This window comes from Xenopus tropicalis, chromosome 3 (assembly GCF_000004195.4).
Source record: "Xenopus tropicalis strain Nigerian chromosome 3, UCB_Xtro_10.0, whole genome shotgun sequence".
Lineage (NCBI taxonomy): Eukaryota > Metazoa > Chordata > Amphibia > Anura > Pipidae > Xenopus > Xenopus tropicalis.
The window spans coordinates 32,119,718-32,137,408 of NC_030679.2; the positions used below are offsets into that span (position 1 = coordinate 32,119,718).

Genomic DNA, 17,691 nt, shown 5'->3' on the forward strand with positions numbered 1-17,691 from the left:
GAGGCGAGTTGAGACCAGCTCTGGCACAAAAAAAACCTGGGGGGCAACACCAGCTAGGCTTCCATAGGACAACACTCAGTGCTGAATCGGCCCTCAGAAATATCACCAGCTATAACTGTAATGGATTCTGTCTGGTGACTTTAGAAATAGTGGCCATTTTAAAATTACCAAAGGAAGAACTTTACAAATATCACTTTTACTTTATTTTTCAAATGTTTTTGTTTCAATGTAGAATATGTTTCCCGCCTTTAAAAAGTTTACCAACAGTCAAACGCCTCCAGTTTTTCTCACTGTCGATGAAAGCCCAGTGTGAGGATTAGGTTCTCTCAAACCAATTTCTGCCATTTATTTAAGTTCCTGGGAGACAGCATATCTTACATTATAGGATGAAAGTCTCAATTTCTGATGCACTGGCTTCACATTTGGGTGCATTTTAGATTTAAACTGAAGTAGTTCTTTGCACGGCTGAGTGGCGGAGTTATTGACACTGGCTGCGTAACGCAAACTATGGTGATCTAAAAACATGCAGGAAGGTCAATTGACTCCTGATAAAATTGACTGTCTGTGTGTGACTGGGACCTTAGATTGTAAGCTCCACTGGAGCAGGGACTGATGTGGATGATGTGTTATCTCTGTAAAGTGCTGTGGAATATGTTAGTTTATACTATACTTGAAGCGCCAAACCTACAGTACAGAACCAACATCTAAGGAGGCTTGGATCTTTTTCTCTGGGTATCTCGCCCAAGGCAAATAGCGTTGCTGCTTGGTTCCCCACCCCGTCGTATCCTGCATCTTTGCACACAGGTTTTGCATGGAACGTACATCTAAAGGTCTCATAAGTGTTTGAAAATGAAAGCTTGAGTGATATGTACAGTAATTGGTTCCTTAATTATCAGTAGTGATTAGACTAGACTGTAGATTGCTGCCAAATCACTGCTATAGGTCTTAAAACGATTAAAAGGCCTATCATCAATTTTGTCGTTGCTGAAAATATGTCTTACATAGCGTGCCGTGTAAAGCGTGATTACCCAAGCAAAGGTCACCTCTATGCTTTTTTTTTTTTTTAAAGCAACTCTTAATCCAGAGTCCCAGTTCTGCTGCCAAAAGATTTAAGCTGAAGTGACATTTACTGAAGTTGAGCTAGCTTTGCTTTTCAATTTTATGCTACATAATGCACATATCTAAAGAATGTGCTTGTGTCATCACTCAGCATTGTATCTATGTCAGAAGCTTTAAAATGGGTTACTGCTACATTTTAATCAAAGAGAAATATCTAGAAATTCATTTATGCAGCTTCTCTTTCAAATATATCACTGCTGTTTTACTGTAGTCTTATGTAAATCCATTGGTCTTTAAAGGACTAGTAAACCAAAGTATTAAGGGGTTTTCTTGCATTTCAATAATATGTTATGTTACTGCTCTCTGGTGGAAACTGTGTGTTTGCTGCAAAGGCTGGAGTACAGTTTATAAAAAACAGCTTCTATGTAGCCATGGGGGCAGCCATTTTTTATTGATATTAGACAATAGAGCGAATAACAGATGTTTTTAATACACACTAAAATAGGAGACAGGTTTTAATAGCAAACAGCAGATAACATGTTTACTATACAACTATATTTAACCAGGTAGACATCCAGGGGTCTAATTCATAAAGAAGCTGCTTCTTTGCATGCCCTGCTTATACACAGAAAAACTTACGGTGTTTTTAAAGATATAGAAACAGATTTAAAAAAATTCAAACTGGGAAATTCCAAAGGATTTTCATAGAATTGATAGCAGTTATCACAATTAATAAAGTTACTAAAGCCTTTTCTGCTAGCATTAAAGTGACCTATCGCCACCATATTGTTTCCCCACCTGAGGTGAAATAATATGTGAGTGAGGACAATCACTCATAATGCGCATACACGACAAACAACATGGCCACCTGGTGCGTGCAGCCTAGTGCTGACGGGGGCTATTTTTAAAAAAAACAAAACAATTTTTTTCCCCCAACCAGAGTGCAGACTCTATTAGCCCACACCTCTGGCATGGGAAACAATATGGGGGTGATAGGTACACTTTAAGGAATTCACACATTTATCAAAGCATGCCAATGTGTCCATTCATTGGAATGTGTCAAACTGCGTTCACGTGCTATTGATTGTTAGAGCACAGGGGCAGCACTGAGATCTAACACCCCACCAAATTGTTACTCCTTTAAAAATACTGAGCATTACATTGAAATCAACACTGTGAGTAAATGGGGTAGATTAACAACTCAAAAAAAGCTTGTTATTTCTTAACTGATCGGTATATTTTTCCCAGGCAGCAACTATTGGTAACAGCTCAATAAAAATTACAGATCGTTCATAATCTGCTCCTAAAGCATCTACATTTTCTGTTGGCCTGGCATTTACTGTACTTTCCATACAAAGTACTAATTATATTCAGGTTAATCATTCGTTATCACTGGTGCATAATAGTGATGAGCGAATCTGTCCTGTTTCGCTTCGCCATAAAATTCACGAAACGGCAAGAAAATTTGCAAAACGGTGAAAAATTAACAAAATGCATTGTCACGTGATTTCTTTTGTTGCACATATCAATTTTTTTGTCGCCCACACTTTTTTTAATGTCCACTGTTGACGCGATCGCGCCCAATTTGACGCAACAAATTTTTCTGCTGAGAATTTTCACAGAAGTTTCCCGAAACAATTCGCCAATGGGGAAATGTGGATATTCGCTGCGAATCCATGCCTGCTGAAAAAATTCGCTCATCACTAGTGCATAAATATTAGCGCTCTCCCTTTTTTACTCCAAATATAAATTATACCAGTTACCAATGCTACCAGTAATTAGAGGTGTCTATACATACATACTGTAGCTTTGGTTGGGCAGTATAGCTGCATCTGATCTTACTTACAAAACATTTGTGTATAGGTATTATATGAGATATCATTTGGAAAGACCATCCTGCAATCTCCTGCTGGTTATCTCCTTGGTGCATGTATGAACCATCAGCAGATCTGAATGTGTGAGGGGCTGTAATTCTTTAGCTAATGTGGGTGGCTTAATGAGATATTGACTGTCTAGCCCTTTGCCCTATGTTGGAGATAACCCAAAGATGGTCGTTAATGTGTAAGCAAGCACACACATACACCAGATCTCACCAGGCATCACAGCATAAAAAATGGCATACTTATCAAGCTGTGTATTGATTTTCAGTAATCATGTGTACCTTCATGTAAACATCTGATGGAAACAGAAGCACCTACTTGAAAATGCTATGGGAAAACAGGGCGTTCATCCTTCATGTTTTTTTTTTTTTTACATAGGGCCTTTCTCTGGAACTTATTTGCCACTTGAATTTTTCCCATTGATAGTAGGTTACACAAGGTCTGCCGTGGTGTAAAATAAATGTGTCAAATCTGGTGTTCAGGCGGCATAAAATAAAACACACGTCTTGATAAAGTCGCTGTTTATTTTACACTGATTTATCTACAGTATGTATGGTGTGGAATCAAAAATGGGACTGTGCCTTGAACTGTAATGAACCTATTGTATTGAACCTGCTAATAAAAGGCGCTGGCCAGTTTCCTTAAATGGCTGCCAATACCTTCTGCAACATTTACTTTTCCTTCCTTGTTTGCTACATGTGGCCTCAATTTAATCAGGGGAACTATTTAAGCTTGCCTCACACCACATTGTATTGCTTGATCATTGAGGTCCCCGGCCTGATCCAGCCTGTTTCTCTATTGAACCCTTGCCTGCTCCCTGCCTAGTTTCCTTCCTGAGCCCTTGTCCAGTTCATGTATGATCAATTGATGTTGACTTCAGCCTTTTCACTGGACTTTTTTTTTGTCTTCAGCCTTCCCAGACCTTGGCCTGTTCACTGGACTTTTTCTTTGTCTTCAGCCTTCCCAGACCTCAGCCTGTTCACTGGACTTTTCCTTTGTCTTCAGACTTCCCAGACCTCGGCCTGTTTAGCAGACACTTTTTGATTGCTGCCATCCCAGACCTTCTGCTTGTATCATGGGCTTGTTTGTGTTTGCCGCCTACCTCTGACCACTGTCCTGGTATAAGGACTCAAGTATTTCGTTTTACTTTGCACTGTATGTGTTGTGCTGGTTTCTTGTTTCATCATTATTAAATCACCCTTCTTTATAGCAAAATATTCCCTGCCTATCATCAAGTCAAATACATGTATAACCCATGTTATTCAGAACATAGGCTCCTACCTGCCACCTGTTTCCAGACCTGATATTATCATTTTGCACAGTATGATAAATAGGCCCCAAATTGTAAAGGTACCTCTCTATATAAAAAATACAGCAAGGTACAACAAGATGTAGAGCGCAGGCTTCACTGCAATTATATTAAATTCACATTTTCTTTTTACAGTCAACAATATTTTGTGGGGGGGAATGTATGATTCCTAGGTAAATATGTGAATACAAATCAAGAATTCATCTAGGCATTTTGACATATTAATCAATCATGCTGTGACTCTTTTATCTGACATCAGTCTCTTTTACATTTAGTACATTTTATCCTATAAACCATAGAGTATACAGTATAGACTCATTTAGGGAATAGAGGATGTAGGCCACAACATTTGTGAACAGAGAACTAAATGATCTAAGAAATGGGACCCGCTGGATAAGAAAAAAAATCTGCCCTTAAAAAATAATTTATTTGTAAATGTTACAAGTGTAGATGTAATAATTTCCATTTTTGTGTCTGTTGGCTTGCAAACGATGCCAAAAATCAATGAACATCAAAAAGGAAGTCAAGCATCAAGTTCAATTATTTGGTCTAGTAATCAGAGCTAGATCTGGAGGGGAAAATATGGGAAACGCAGCTATATATGACATAGCATGTGAAAAAAAGACAAATGTGTTTATATGTTTGACATATAGTAATCTAGTAGTTTAGGTCTTTGTGGCACCACTTACCCTTTAGTTGTTGACAAAGTGGGCTACTGTATATACTGTATTTTTGAGTTTAATAGGGGGGGTTTCCATACTGTAATTTTGCTGCAATTATTTGGTGATTAGAAACATGAAAATACTGAGAATTTTCTTTTATTTAAATGCTTATGAAGGTTTAAAAATATAGCCGAAAAAAAAATTTCACACTAATATTAAGCACAAGAATTTTTTCATACAAGCCAACCAAATAAATATTTAATTATAGCACATACATAGTAAAAGATAACAAAAAAAAGACACTGCAGAGTGCCATTGAGTCCTATGGGAGACTTTCCTTGGGCCAGGTTGGAGCTGCAGAGTGCCATTGAGCCCTATGGGAGACTTTCCTTGGGCCGGGTTGGAGCTGCAGAGTGCCATTGAGCCCTATGGGAGACTTTCCTTGGGCCAGGTTGGAGCTGCAGAGTGCCATTGAGCCCTATGGGAGACTTTCCTTGGGCCGGGTTGGAGCTGCAGAGTACCATTGAGCCTATGGGAGACTTTCCTTGGGCCAGGTTCGAGCTGCAGAGTGCCATTGAGCCTATGGGAGACTTTCCTTGGGCCAGGTTGGAGCTGCAGAGTGCCATTGAGCCCTATGGGAGACTTTCCTTGGGCCAGGTTGGAGCTGCAGAGTGCCATTGAGCCCTATGGGAGACTTTCCTTGGGCCAGGTTGGAGCTGCAGAGTGCCATTGAGCCCTATGGGAGACTTTCCTTGGGCCGGGTTGGAGCTGCAGAGTGCCATTGAGCCCTATGGGAGACTTTCCTTGGGCCGGGTTGGAGCTGCAGAGTGCCATTGAGCCCTATGGGAGACTTTCCTTGGGCCGGGTTGGAGCTGCAGAGTGCCATTGAGCCCTATGGGAGACTTTCCTTGGGCCGGGTTGGAGCTACAGAGTGCCATTGAGTCCTATGGGAGGCTTCCAAAATCATGCACAGAAGGATCAAAGTCAGAAAGGTTTTCCCGCCGTTTACGATCGTTCGAAACAAACATTTTGTGACTTTCGGATTGCCAATATGATATTATCGTGACTATTACGATTTTTTCATAAGCATTTTCGTGATATTTGCAATCATCTAATCCGAATCAATTGTATCTAATCCAAATTTTTCCCATATCAGGATTCAAACTCGTACTTTCATGAATGTGCCACATAGTCTATGAGGGTTTCATTGTATCATTATTTTATTTGGAATTGTTTATATTTCTTTCCAGGTCCTTGTCTATTGATTGTTCTGATTCTGACTTCTCAACTGCAGCCTTGTTGCTAGGGTAATCAAGCCCTATCGATTATGTATCAGTTGAGACTTTATACCTGACAGTTTAAATAATTTATAAATATCAAAGAATAAAAAAAACAAAAAAGTATGACTTTTTAAATATTTTTTAAACATTTTTTTTGTTAAAGACATTTCTGAAAGGATGCAGGAACAGAATGTTCAATTACATTTAACTACAGGAATACTTAAGAATATACGCTGACAACTGAATTATGTGTTTGTGGTGCATCTGCAGCAGCATCAGAGAAATATTACACAGTGTCAAATTCATTCAAAATTGATAGAATGATTTGTAAAATTGTCTACATAATCTACATTTGCTTATTCTGGGCAAAATTAAAGACTATGCAATTAGATCATCTAAATTACAATCCAGGTTTATTTTTTTTATAATTATTCTTAAAAAGCCTGATTTCTTTTTCCCAAAAAACTAAAAGCTCTGAGGTTGTATTAGAAAGAAATGTGAAATTCTACTTAGAAGTCTTTAAAAGACCATGGGCATTTGTTATTAAAAAAATGATTTTGGTAGCCATAGAAATGTATGGCATTTATGTACCCACCTAGTGATCCTATAAGTTCAGCTTGTTAATGTATGCGTTGACCTGATATAAAAGATTTCATGACTTCCTTGGATCCAGGATAGGTAATACATTATGTATGGCTGATACTTGGTTCTATTGTGATTTGCAGAATCCCCCCCCCATGTTTGGCAATCTCGCTTTAGTTAATTATAGGCCTGCCACAGCTCAATTACAGACAGGAGTTTAGTTCAACCTTAGAAATATTAATCCTTTGGGCCTAGTTCTGTTAAAAAGCATTTCAATTACGGATGGAGTAGGGTATTATAAGTTACTGCTCAATGCAATATGAACAGGTTATCTAAGACACATTCACAGGGGGTGTCTAATCCACCTATACACTGATACATTTATAGGCATTTTTTTAAAATAAAAAAATATGAAGAATAATAACTTACCACACCAGAAAATCAGTATAGATCTTAGGTCACATATTAAGACTGTTGAAGTGGGCTCTTTTTGCCATTCAAGCCTAAATTTGCTGTATTTGGTCTATCCCATTATAATTATTATTTTATGTATAGCTTTATATCATTTGGTGTTTTTATTGATGCCTTGTTAACAACATGCAAATGTATCATATATGCTGCACTATAATAGTGTTTCTTTAGACATTGGAGGCCAACACTGTGATGTTAAAAGGCTCCCCCTTTTCTTTATGTAACTGAAGCAGCAAGGTCAGTGTTGATTATTCCAGGAGAAAAGGAAGATTCAGATTTCCAAGGCTGATACAACAGACAACTAGTTTCCCTCAATAAGAATATAAGGGCCATTTTAGCCATAAGGCAAGGAGATAACCTTGTATCCTTAAGAGACAAATTTCATTTTTTTTTTTTTTTAGCAAGAAAATGTTTAGGGCATCTCTAGTGTAGAAAGCTCTCTGCTTTAGCAATGCAGCCCCCCCTTAACCTGCTACTAATACTTGAAGTAAGTGCATGGTGGGGGTGAGTTAAGCGGGGCAGTATAGTGACTCCCTGACTACCCTGTGGCACTGGGTTCCTCAGATCTGGCACTGTATACAATACTGTTGCCACCTTTTGTGGCTTGGAAGTCCTGGTGGCAGGCAGGGTGGATGACATTGAGGGCAGGGTGGATAGTGTTGGGGGACAGGATGAGTGACATTTTGGTTGTGTGTTTATGACATCAGGGGGTGGGGTTTACCACATCATTGGCTAAAAATTCCTGTCTGGATTTACAAATGATTGAAAACCGTGCTATCCAGATAAAGACTAGACAGGTGGCAAGCCACCAATCTTCAAGACACTTGTATGTTCTCTGTGTTGGTTTCCTCTGGGTGCTCCACTTCTCTCCTACGTACCAAAAACATACCTAATAAAATTAAGCCTACTGTGTTTGGGACCTTAGATTGTAAACTCTGCTGAGGCAAAGACAGATGTGAATGATATATAATGTCTGTAAAGTGCTGCATACATTTGTAAGTGCTATATAAATAACATATATTAAATAAATAAAAAAGGTGGTGTCATTTTGTCTGCTGCAACAGATGCTCAAAGGTCCCTGAACCTAACCTGTATATAAGTCCAGCTATTTGAGTTACAGTATATTTATCTAAAGCTTTAACATAAATCCGGTTTCAACATGCTAAACTGCTAATCAATCTAAAGATATATTCAGCATAAACGTTTTCACATTAGAAGTAAAGAAAGGTATTTCCTGGTCTATTTGAAAGCCAACCTTTGATTCCTATGGGTTACTAATCTTTGCTTATGTTATTACAGTACTTTGTACAACATGTTCCTTTCTATGCAGAACAATGAAAATGGTAATTATGCCTTGTTTTTGTACAGAATGTGTGCCTCTTTTTGTCTGTCATTCAATATAAAAATAAATTAGTTATCACAATATTAGATCACGCTAGTAGACTGTGACTTTATTGTTTTCATTTGTGGTTGCTGGTGCAGGAGTCCCAACCTTCTGTTTGCGGTTTCTTTCAAACTGCTTTCAAAGTGGATTCTATATTTTTCTAAACTCTAGAAGAAATTATATATGTTTCTTACATTTAACTTTGTAGACAAGTTCATGGTTTCTGTTCTTCTATAACAATGCACAATCACTTTGTTAAATTATTGGCTCTTTTCCTTACACCTACAATTAAGTAACTCCTGCAGATGTTCATGAGCTCAAAGCCATTATTACTTGGTGTGTATAACTGTTATCTACAAATACAATGTATGTGCTTTGTTCTGACATTTGTAGTTTTATTACTCATTAGATTAACTTCCACATATCCAGTAAACTTAATATTCAGGACATTATCTGTATATTTATTTAGTATCCCCCCATTGCCATTCCCAAAAGATCGGGGGACATATAAATACACTGCCTTTCTTTATATGACATGCTATATATGTAGTTAAAGGTATATACAATATATATATATATATATATAATATGCCACCTCTAAGTTTTGTGGAATCATGGAACTCTGAGGTGACGTCCAATATCTTCCTATTTTACTACAGGGGGCACAGATTTTATTATAAAATAAAATAATAAATAATTATAAGTTTCAGTGACAGAAATTGCATCACTAAGCAGTAAACTAATGTGTGCATTTATTTGAGTTTGCATGTACTGTAATGTGTTGTTTGTAATGCTCCTCATTTCTTGTACTCATCTGTCAATGAGAGTCCATAGACCCCAGTGGCCTCAAATTCCTCTTCCTTTTCTCTTTCTTCTGTCTCACAGTGACTGCCCTACATACACACTGTATAGGTAACATTCTGGATCTTACTTTTTCTGTTCTCACAATATTTTCAACTAACGATTACTAATCGTAAGAATAACCATAATCTATGCATGTCCTTCAGAATAAACTATGCAATATCAACATATGAATCAAAATCTCCAGGCACATAATGAAAAATGCATGACCTAGACATACAGCTATTATCAGGATCCCTTGGCCCTATTACTGCTCTTGCTGACACCACAGATTGCCCAGACAAAGTAACTTAAACATACACATCACACAACTTATCATTTCTATTGATACCACATGCCTGGAAAACCCCTGAACAGAAGTCCATATGAAATGTCACACCTGCACCTGACATTTCCCTAACTGTAAACAACATTTACGTAAATGATTTCTATTAGGTTTTGTCCCTCTATTTAATTTCCCACATTCTCTTTACCACCAACCCCTGTCACCTTTACATGCATTACATTACAAGAACTTGATCTTGATTCAATGCAGGTGCCACATAGAATCTTGCCCATGTCCTTATTATATCTCACTACACCCATATTGAAGCGGTACTTGTGTGACTACTCCAAGTATCTGCCTTTCAACTCTATTACACTTAGTACTACATGCATCCCTCACACTCACCTTTCCAGCCATTTCTTTCCTAATTCCCTACTCCCCACTCCAATTCCTCCACTAATAACAATCCCACTTACATTCAAAATTATCCACAGTCCTGCTACTTTGTATGTATCTGCTCCTGTTGAAGAAAAACAACCTCTTAGTTCCATCAGTGATACCCTACTTTGGCCCTCTCTTATTACCTTCTCTAGCACTCACCATTGATATTTCCCCAGAATAATAACAAATCTCCCTTAATTGTTCCCCAAGAATCTGCTTCTCTTTACTTGCTTTCAAACTGATATTTGAAGAAATGCAAATGTCTTGGTTTCATAACAGCTCTCAACTTCACCTTACTTTTACAATACTCCTTATAATGCAGAACCATGGCTTAGCAGTTAGTTTTGCTGCCTTACAGTGCTGGTGTGCTGAGTTCAATTCCATTATGGTCACTATGTCCATGGATTTCATATGTTGTCCTTATGTCTACATGGGTAGAGGCAGGTTAATTGGCTCCAGATCCAATTGTCCCTAATGTGTGAGTGCAAATCTGATAGGCCTCTTAGACTGTAAGCTCCAGTGGGGTAGGGACTGCTGAGAATGATGAACAATCTCTTTAAAGTGCTGCATAAATGTCAGTGCTATATAAATATAGCATAATAAAAAATGCCCTTCACAACTCTCTTCAATTCTCAACTCAGTTCAGTTTAATGTGTGCTACTGCACCATTACCTGTTGTGCAACACTGGCAAGCCTATACTACATATATAACATTTGCTCCCAACCATAGATTCATTTGGGTAGGGGGCAGGGCCTATGTCTTAGTTTGAATGGGTTTGTGTATGGATGTTCCAACGTTCCTTTCTGCTTGTTCTCCCACAATCCATTGTACAGCATTGACAAATATGTTGGTTGTTTATAAATAAATAGTGATAGTAATAAAGTAAGAATCTTGGTTTTAACCACAATGGGAATAGTTCATTCACTGTCAAAGAAATGATTAAGTTTTATTCTCCAACAATTCTTTTTTCTGTCCAATTACAAGTAATATATGATGGCCCTTTCATTTTGGATATGTTCAGATTTAAAAATATATATTTAGTAGAAAACCAAACCCACTATAAAAAAAAGAAATTCTAAAAATGTTGCTCTTTAGTTTTCATAGACAGTGACTCTTCTAAAGCATATAAACACCTAATGTGCAACAGGCATCTGTGCCTGACAGGATTGTTTTCCTTGCATGCCACTGACTTTAACACAGACGCTACAGTGATGGAAGCAACAGTTTCCAGGACCATTTCTTGTTAAATGATGCTAGCAAAAATATTAAGAAGCATCATATCAAGAATGTCCAATTCAGATTAATATCTTGATCATGAATATCCCTTTTTTTAATTGAAAATCTGGATTAAATCTAGTCCTTTTGTTGTTTTTGGGTACAGTTAGTAAATACATAAAAAGATACATTTTTTATCACCTTATAATTAGGTTTGGAAAATGAAATGGCTGTGAATTCAGTTGCTGCGAATTCTATATAGCCGCTAAATTATTCTGATTGGCCTTAATATACGGAACAAACCATGACACTACCTATTTCTCTCAGCCATTTCCCTTGTATTTTTTTTTCCTAAAATCCCATTAATATTTTAGTTTTTTCAATTTCACGCATTTGACTTATCCGCCCCCCCCAACCAAAAAAAACAAAACCAAAAGACATACACCTCGTAAAGAACCATCAGTAGAAGCTTTGTATCAGTTTCCTATGCCATGTTTGTTTCATGCAAGACCATGCCAAGGACTGTGTTGCTTATTATGAGATATTATGGTTACAGAGTTCTGTGCTGAGGTTTGATGTATTCTATTCTTGCAGATTTGTGCAACATGTACCAGCCCTCCCCTTTCATCCTAGCAAATGAAAGCAATATACTGTGCATGGAGGGAGCATTGCAGCACCACAGCAGCCCCTATCTTTCCCCCCTGCCTTTCTATCAAACCGACTGTATATCCGTGTTTCATAGCAGCAACCTGTGCAGCAGCAGCAGGCAGCACCATGGGTTAATACGAGGCTGGCTAGAGACTGCACATGGTTACACAGAGATCAGTGGCATTCATGTCAGGCATATTTTTTTTGAGAAGAAGGGAAATTGTTCTTACCTTTTGAGGGTCTTCTTTGTTTAGTCTGCAAGGAGGAGAACGTGCCCATCACTGCACCCATATTGAAGCGGTACTTGTGTGACTTTTTTTTGTTTAATCTCCCTCGAATACAATTCAGGTTTGGACTGGCAACTCCAGGAGGAAAAAAACACACTGCAGCTCTGCTTTCAGCCAGCGTTATGCACTGAGATTTTCTTTTACCCTCTCCCCCTCTCTCCCTCTCTCTCTCTCTCTCTCCCTCTCTCTCTTCCTCAATCAACACACATATACTGACTCACAACCTTCACAGTTATTATTCAAAGCAGCTCCCCATCAAAATTTAAATGCTAGGTAGATTCCCTTAGACGAGGGCTGGCAGCAGATTGCATCAAAACATCTCCTGGAGCACATCCACATGAACACACAGGATTGTTATTTTTTTTTTTTTCTGCTGTTCATTTATGACTCCCACAGGCTGACTATATAAAAAAAAAAAAAAAGAACAGTGGAAAGAAAAAAGAACCACATCAATGCATTGGTTCTGGTGTGAAGGCTAAACTGCACATCTGTAGGCACAGTGTGGCTCCCAAGGGATAAAAGGGGACTTGCACTGGGTACCAATAACGAATGAATGGAAACCTGTCTTATGAAATGGAAGCAGAGAAGCGGCGTAAATCACAGCTTTGAGGAATGTACAGTACATTTCCACACGTTAATTTACATTTAGATTGTGGCAGGCAACATATAAGCTTATTTGTCTGAACAGACACATGCATTTTAATTGCTGCTGCATTCAAAGCCTGCTTTGCCTTTATTCACATCCATGTAATTATATAGCTGTTTGTAAAAGCATTTCATCACCTGAGTACCAAATGTTTTGTTTTTTTCCCCACACATTTTATCTGGCAAACAAAGGGTTCCTCCTGATTGAAACTGACTTCTTGTCATTGTCGTTGCAGCCTGCAGCAAGTCTCTTTTCTGATGCTAAAGAAGCACTGGCGGAATTGCATAATTGTAATGGCCATTTGAACATGGAAACAGCTGTGATCGGAATGTTAAGTTATAGTTTCAGGCAAGGCGCACTTGATAGCTCATTTCACAGCAGATAGCTCTGTGGATTATGATGTTCACTTGTATATGCAGTAGTAAGTTAAAAACATAATACCAGGGAAATGGGAACCTAAAATGAAAGTAAATATCTCCATTTTGTGCCCATGTGGAAGTTGCAAATGTAAAATGCAGTTTTGAGACTTTACCTGCACCCCCTCCCTAAGCTGGAAGCTTGAGTTGCAGACATTTACCTATAGGGTGCTGCAGGGAGCTGGAGTCTCCTTGGGGTATGCCGGTAGGGCACTCTATAAACATAATTTATAAGGCAATGATTAATGAGGGACCATGCTATAGTAGTTACACTGAGTAGTGAAAAAAAATGCATGGAGTTTAGAGGGAAATCTAAGGAGATTTGAAGAGATGCCCTTATTACATACAGAATGATACACATTTCCCCTGTAAGTGTTAACAGCTTGTTCATGAATGGTTGGTAAGTGCTATATAGTCATTACTATCTGTGTGAGGCTTAATGGTAACTAAGGCTAATGTCACTGCCAGCTGATATTCTGCCCCTACCATCCCATGTGTGCAGTGAGAGCAACACAATCCAATTTCGACTAAAATCTTACCAGTGTAAAGTGTCACAGCACACATACAGGGGTGGTAAGTGGTCAGATCAGAAGTGGTTCTACCCTGCTGGGTACAGAATTAGCCTTATGTCATCTCTGGCTTGTACTTGGACTTTCTTTCTTCAAAAATACCCCCAGAAAGTTGTATTTATTTATTACCCTTTATTTATAAAGTACCAACAGGTTTACTCAGTGCTTTACAGAGACTGATCCTGACTCCCATCAGTCCCTGCCCCATGGAGCTCTATCTAAGGCTGCTTTGACATTCACAAAACACACTACAGTCAGTTTCTTTAGGAGCCAGTTAACCTGCCTGTAAGTTTTTTTGGAGTATGAGAAGCCAGAAAACCTAAGTAGTAAAAACAGGCAAGCTGCCCATTCAGAATAAAAGTCAGGGCTCCTACACAGCAAGGCAACATTGACCCACCCAGTTTTTAATACTGCAGTAGATTTGTGTGTACTGCTTATCTTTTGTGGCCTCTGTGTGCCACATTATTTTAGTAACTTATTTGCTCTTGGGATAACTTGGTGGTACATTGGCATTAAACAAGAATATAACCATTTTAAATTGTTCAATATGAGTAGATTTTTTTTAAAAAATGTGTGGTTTTAAATAAATGTTGATAACTTTTATACTAAACAAGCAGTGAGGCTCATTTATAAATACTGGGCAAATCTGTACATCATTTGCAGGTAGAACAATGATAGCGAATATCTGATTGGTTGCCATAGGTTACTGCTCAGGTACAAATTTGCCCATTCTTTATAAATGACCTCCAGTGTGTTCTGTTGCCAGGGACACAGGGAAGTGTCAGCCATGGAAAAACTTTTTGGACTATTTTGGGATCGCTACATTTCACAGTGTTTGGGTAATCATGTGCATAGTGGTGTTCATAATAGGAATTCCTATTTATATTGTTTTCCACTAAAAAATTAGTGGGTGATTGCCGCTCACCTCACGCATTCGCACCGCCTCGCCACAAATCTGGGCCTGTACATGTATTAAATTTCTTTCGTTTTTTGTGTTGCAAAGGCATATCTACCTAGTTATGTTGTTTTCTGGGTTTAATATACAGGTATAAAATCCTTTTTTCCAGAAACCTGTCATCCCAAAAGCTCCAAATTAAAGGAAGGCCATGTCCCATAGGCTCAATTATTATCAACTAATTAAAAATGTTATTAAGTAATAATCTTTTTCTTTGTAATAATAAAAAAGGTGCTTGTTCTTCATTTTAGATAAGATATAATTAATCCTTATTGGAGGCAAAACAATCCTATTGGGTTTATTTATTGTTTAAATGTTTTTTAGTAGACTACTTAGTAGTATGGAAAGATCCCTTATCTGGAAAACCCCAGGTCCTGAACATTCTGGATAACAGGTCTCATACATGTATTATTTAAGTGCTTTTTGGAAAACATTAGGGGGCCTCTTTATTATGCTGTGTAAAAAAGAGATTCACTAAAATAAATTATGTAAAAACCGTGTAAAATAAATGGTGTTTTTATCAAGGTGTGCTTCATTTTACGCTGTCTGACTGCAAGATTTGATGCCATTATTTCCAGGCGAATTGGCCAAAGAAAAAACTCAGAAAAAATGATGTTGTATTTGTGCAGTGAAGCCTGTCGATATGTGGCATATTTTGCTGCTCTTTTTTACACTGCATAATAAATTTGCTAAGGGTGATTTTTTAGCCATGAAAATTTGGATGTACATTTACATTCTGGGGTCTCTGCATGGCACATAGTTAACTAATTCTATACATACTGGGTATGTCAAGTGAGAGCAGATACCTCTCTCCTAAGATCCCATGCCCAAGAAGACTACCCACGCCTTTGTGTTTACATATAATTTTTAAATAGTACACCACTGATTTTTCATTCCTTTATTTCACATTTTCCAAGATTTTACATTTTTTTACAGTCCCTTTGTGTTTTACTGCATGGCAAGGGGGGCATTTCCAAATTTTAAGTTGTTCTCCCACATTTTACATCATCATTTTGGCCCATTTTCCTTTTCTTTGTTTATCTCCCGTGAACAGTACTTTCCCAGCACTGTTAAGGTGGCCATACATGAGCTGATTCTAGATGCAGATTTCTGTCCTTTAGACCAATTCAGCAGCTTATCTGCCCGTGTATAGGCAAGAACGACGGGCCTGCCCAACTGACAACTTGGCTGAAATTGGCCAGATCTCTATCGGCAGGTTTGATTTTTCAGGGACACATCAGCTCATTGATGCGGTCCCCAAACCGATGGCACCTATACCCACCTATACCCACCGAATTAGCCCTATATCGCCCACGCATAGGTGGGGATATCGGGAGAAGATCTGCTCGCTTGGCGATCTTACCACGTATGGCAACCTTAAGTCATTTGTTTTACAGTTTTCACCACTTTTACAGGAAAACTTAAATTTTACATACAGGTATGGGATCCCTTATCCGGAAACCCGTTATTCAGAAAGCTCCAAATTATAAGTAAATAATTCAAATTTTTAAAGATGATTTCCTTTTTCTCTGTAATAATAAAACAGTACCTTGTACTTGATCCCAACTAAGATATAATTACCCCTTATTGGGGGCAGAACAGCCCTATTGGGTTTATTTAATGGTTAAATGATTCCCTTTTCTCTGTAATAATAAAACAGTACCTGTACTTGATCCCAACTAAGATATAATTATTCCTTATTGGAGGCAAAACAATCATATTGGGTTTATTCAATATTTAAATGATTTTTAGCAGACTTAAGTTATGGAGATCCAAATTACAGAAAGACCCCTTATCCAGAAAACCCCAGGTCCCAAGCATTCTGGATAACAGGTCCCATACCTGTACTCCCATTTTACGATTTCTTGAATTTTACATATTTTTCCCCAGTCACCTTGAAAATGTAAAATCAGGTTTTGACTGTACTACAAATAATGACTTCTTTCAATTCTATTTTATATTTTTACTATGTTTAGGAGGATTTAAAAATGCTTTGGTTTCATTATACTCTCTCATACAAACTCTGTAATTTAAATCGCTGACCTTCTTAAATTTTACATTAGATTATTAGTTACCATGAAAGAAAAAGGTTCACAATTATATCAAATTTTAATAGCTGCTGAGAAATGTATCAACTGAAGTATCAGTATAATTGCGACAGGCCTGGCTTACTGAGCTGCTACTAAAAAACATGAGAGGGGGCAATAAAGCTAATCAAAAGGGTCCCCCACCCAACTGTTTTTTGCACAAATTCTATTTTGTAACCGACTTCCCAAAGCACATTCAATTAGTTATTTGTAAATGAAATTGCTATGGAAAGCAGTGTCTGTCTGGCTGTTTGTATTCTCTGCACTACTGGCTCTGACTCCTGAAACAATGTTGCCTGCTAGCTGATTACAGAGGATTTATAGACTTGGAGGAGAAGTGACTCCTGTTACATTAAGAGCCAGACCCAGAGAACAGAGAAAGATAAACAAGCACTGCCGTCAGTAGAAATTACATTTACAAATAACTTTAAAACCATTTTAAAAATGTATTTAACGTCCATTGGAAAATTGCTTATAATTATATTTTCTTTCATTATAGAAAAAAACAGTTGTTGAGTTTCATTTTTAACAACTGAGTTCTAAAGAATAATGCAGAAAATGGAAAGCAATTCACGTTTAAACTCACAAACTGTGGCGAGGATTTCTTATTCTAAGGGGTAGCAATAGGAAAGCTTATAATTAGGGAGTGTGTGCAAGTTACTTTCCATGCTGC

At 37.9% G+C, this 17,691-nt stretch overlaps 1 protein-coding gene across 3 annotated transcripts in view; it reads right to left on the reverse strand.

Annotated features, from left to right (window-relative positions):
* The window catches only part of kcnip1 (Kv channel interacting protein 1), a 203,356-nt gene that overhangs the window by 96,985 nt on the left and 88,680 nt on the right, over positions 1 to 17,691 (reverse strand). Inside the window, exon 1 of one of the 3 annotated variants that reach the window (XM_002937724.4) lies at positions 12,289 to 12,700. The exons of 1 other annotated variant lie outside the window; for it this stretch is intronic. In XM_002937724.4, the coding sequence (XP_002937770.1) occupies positions 12,289 to 12,349 (61 nt within the window). In that variant the 5' untranslated portion in view covers positions 12,350 to 12,700. Of the gene's footprint in view, positions 1 to 12,288; positions 12,701 to 17,691 lie in introns of those variants that run through there. One more of the 3 variants, XM_002937725.4, reaches the window with a different exon arrangement.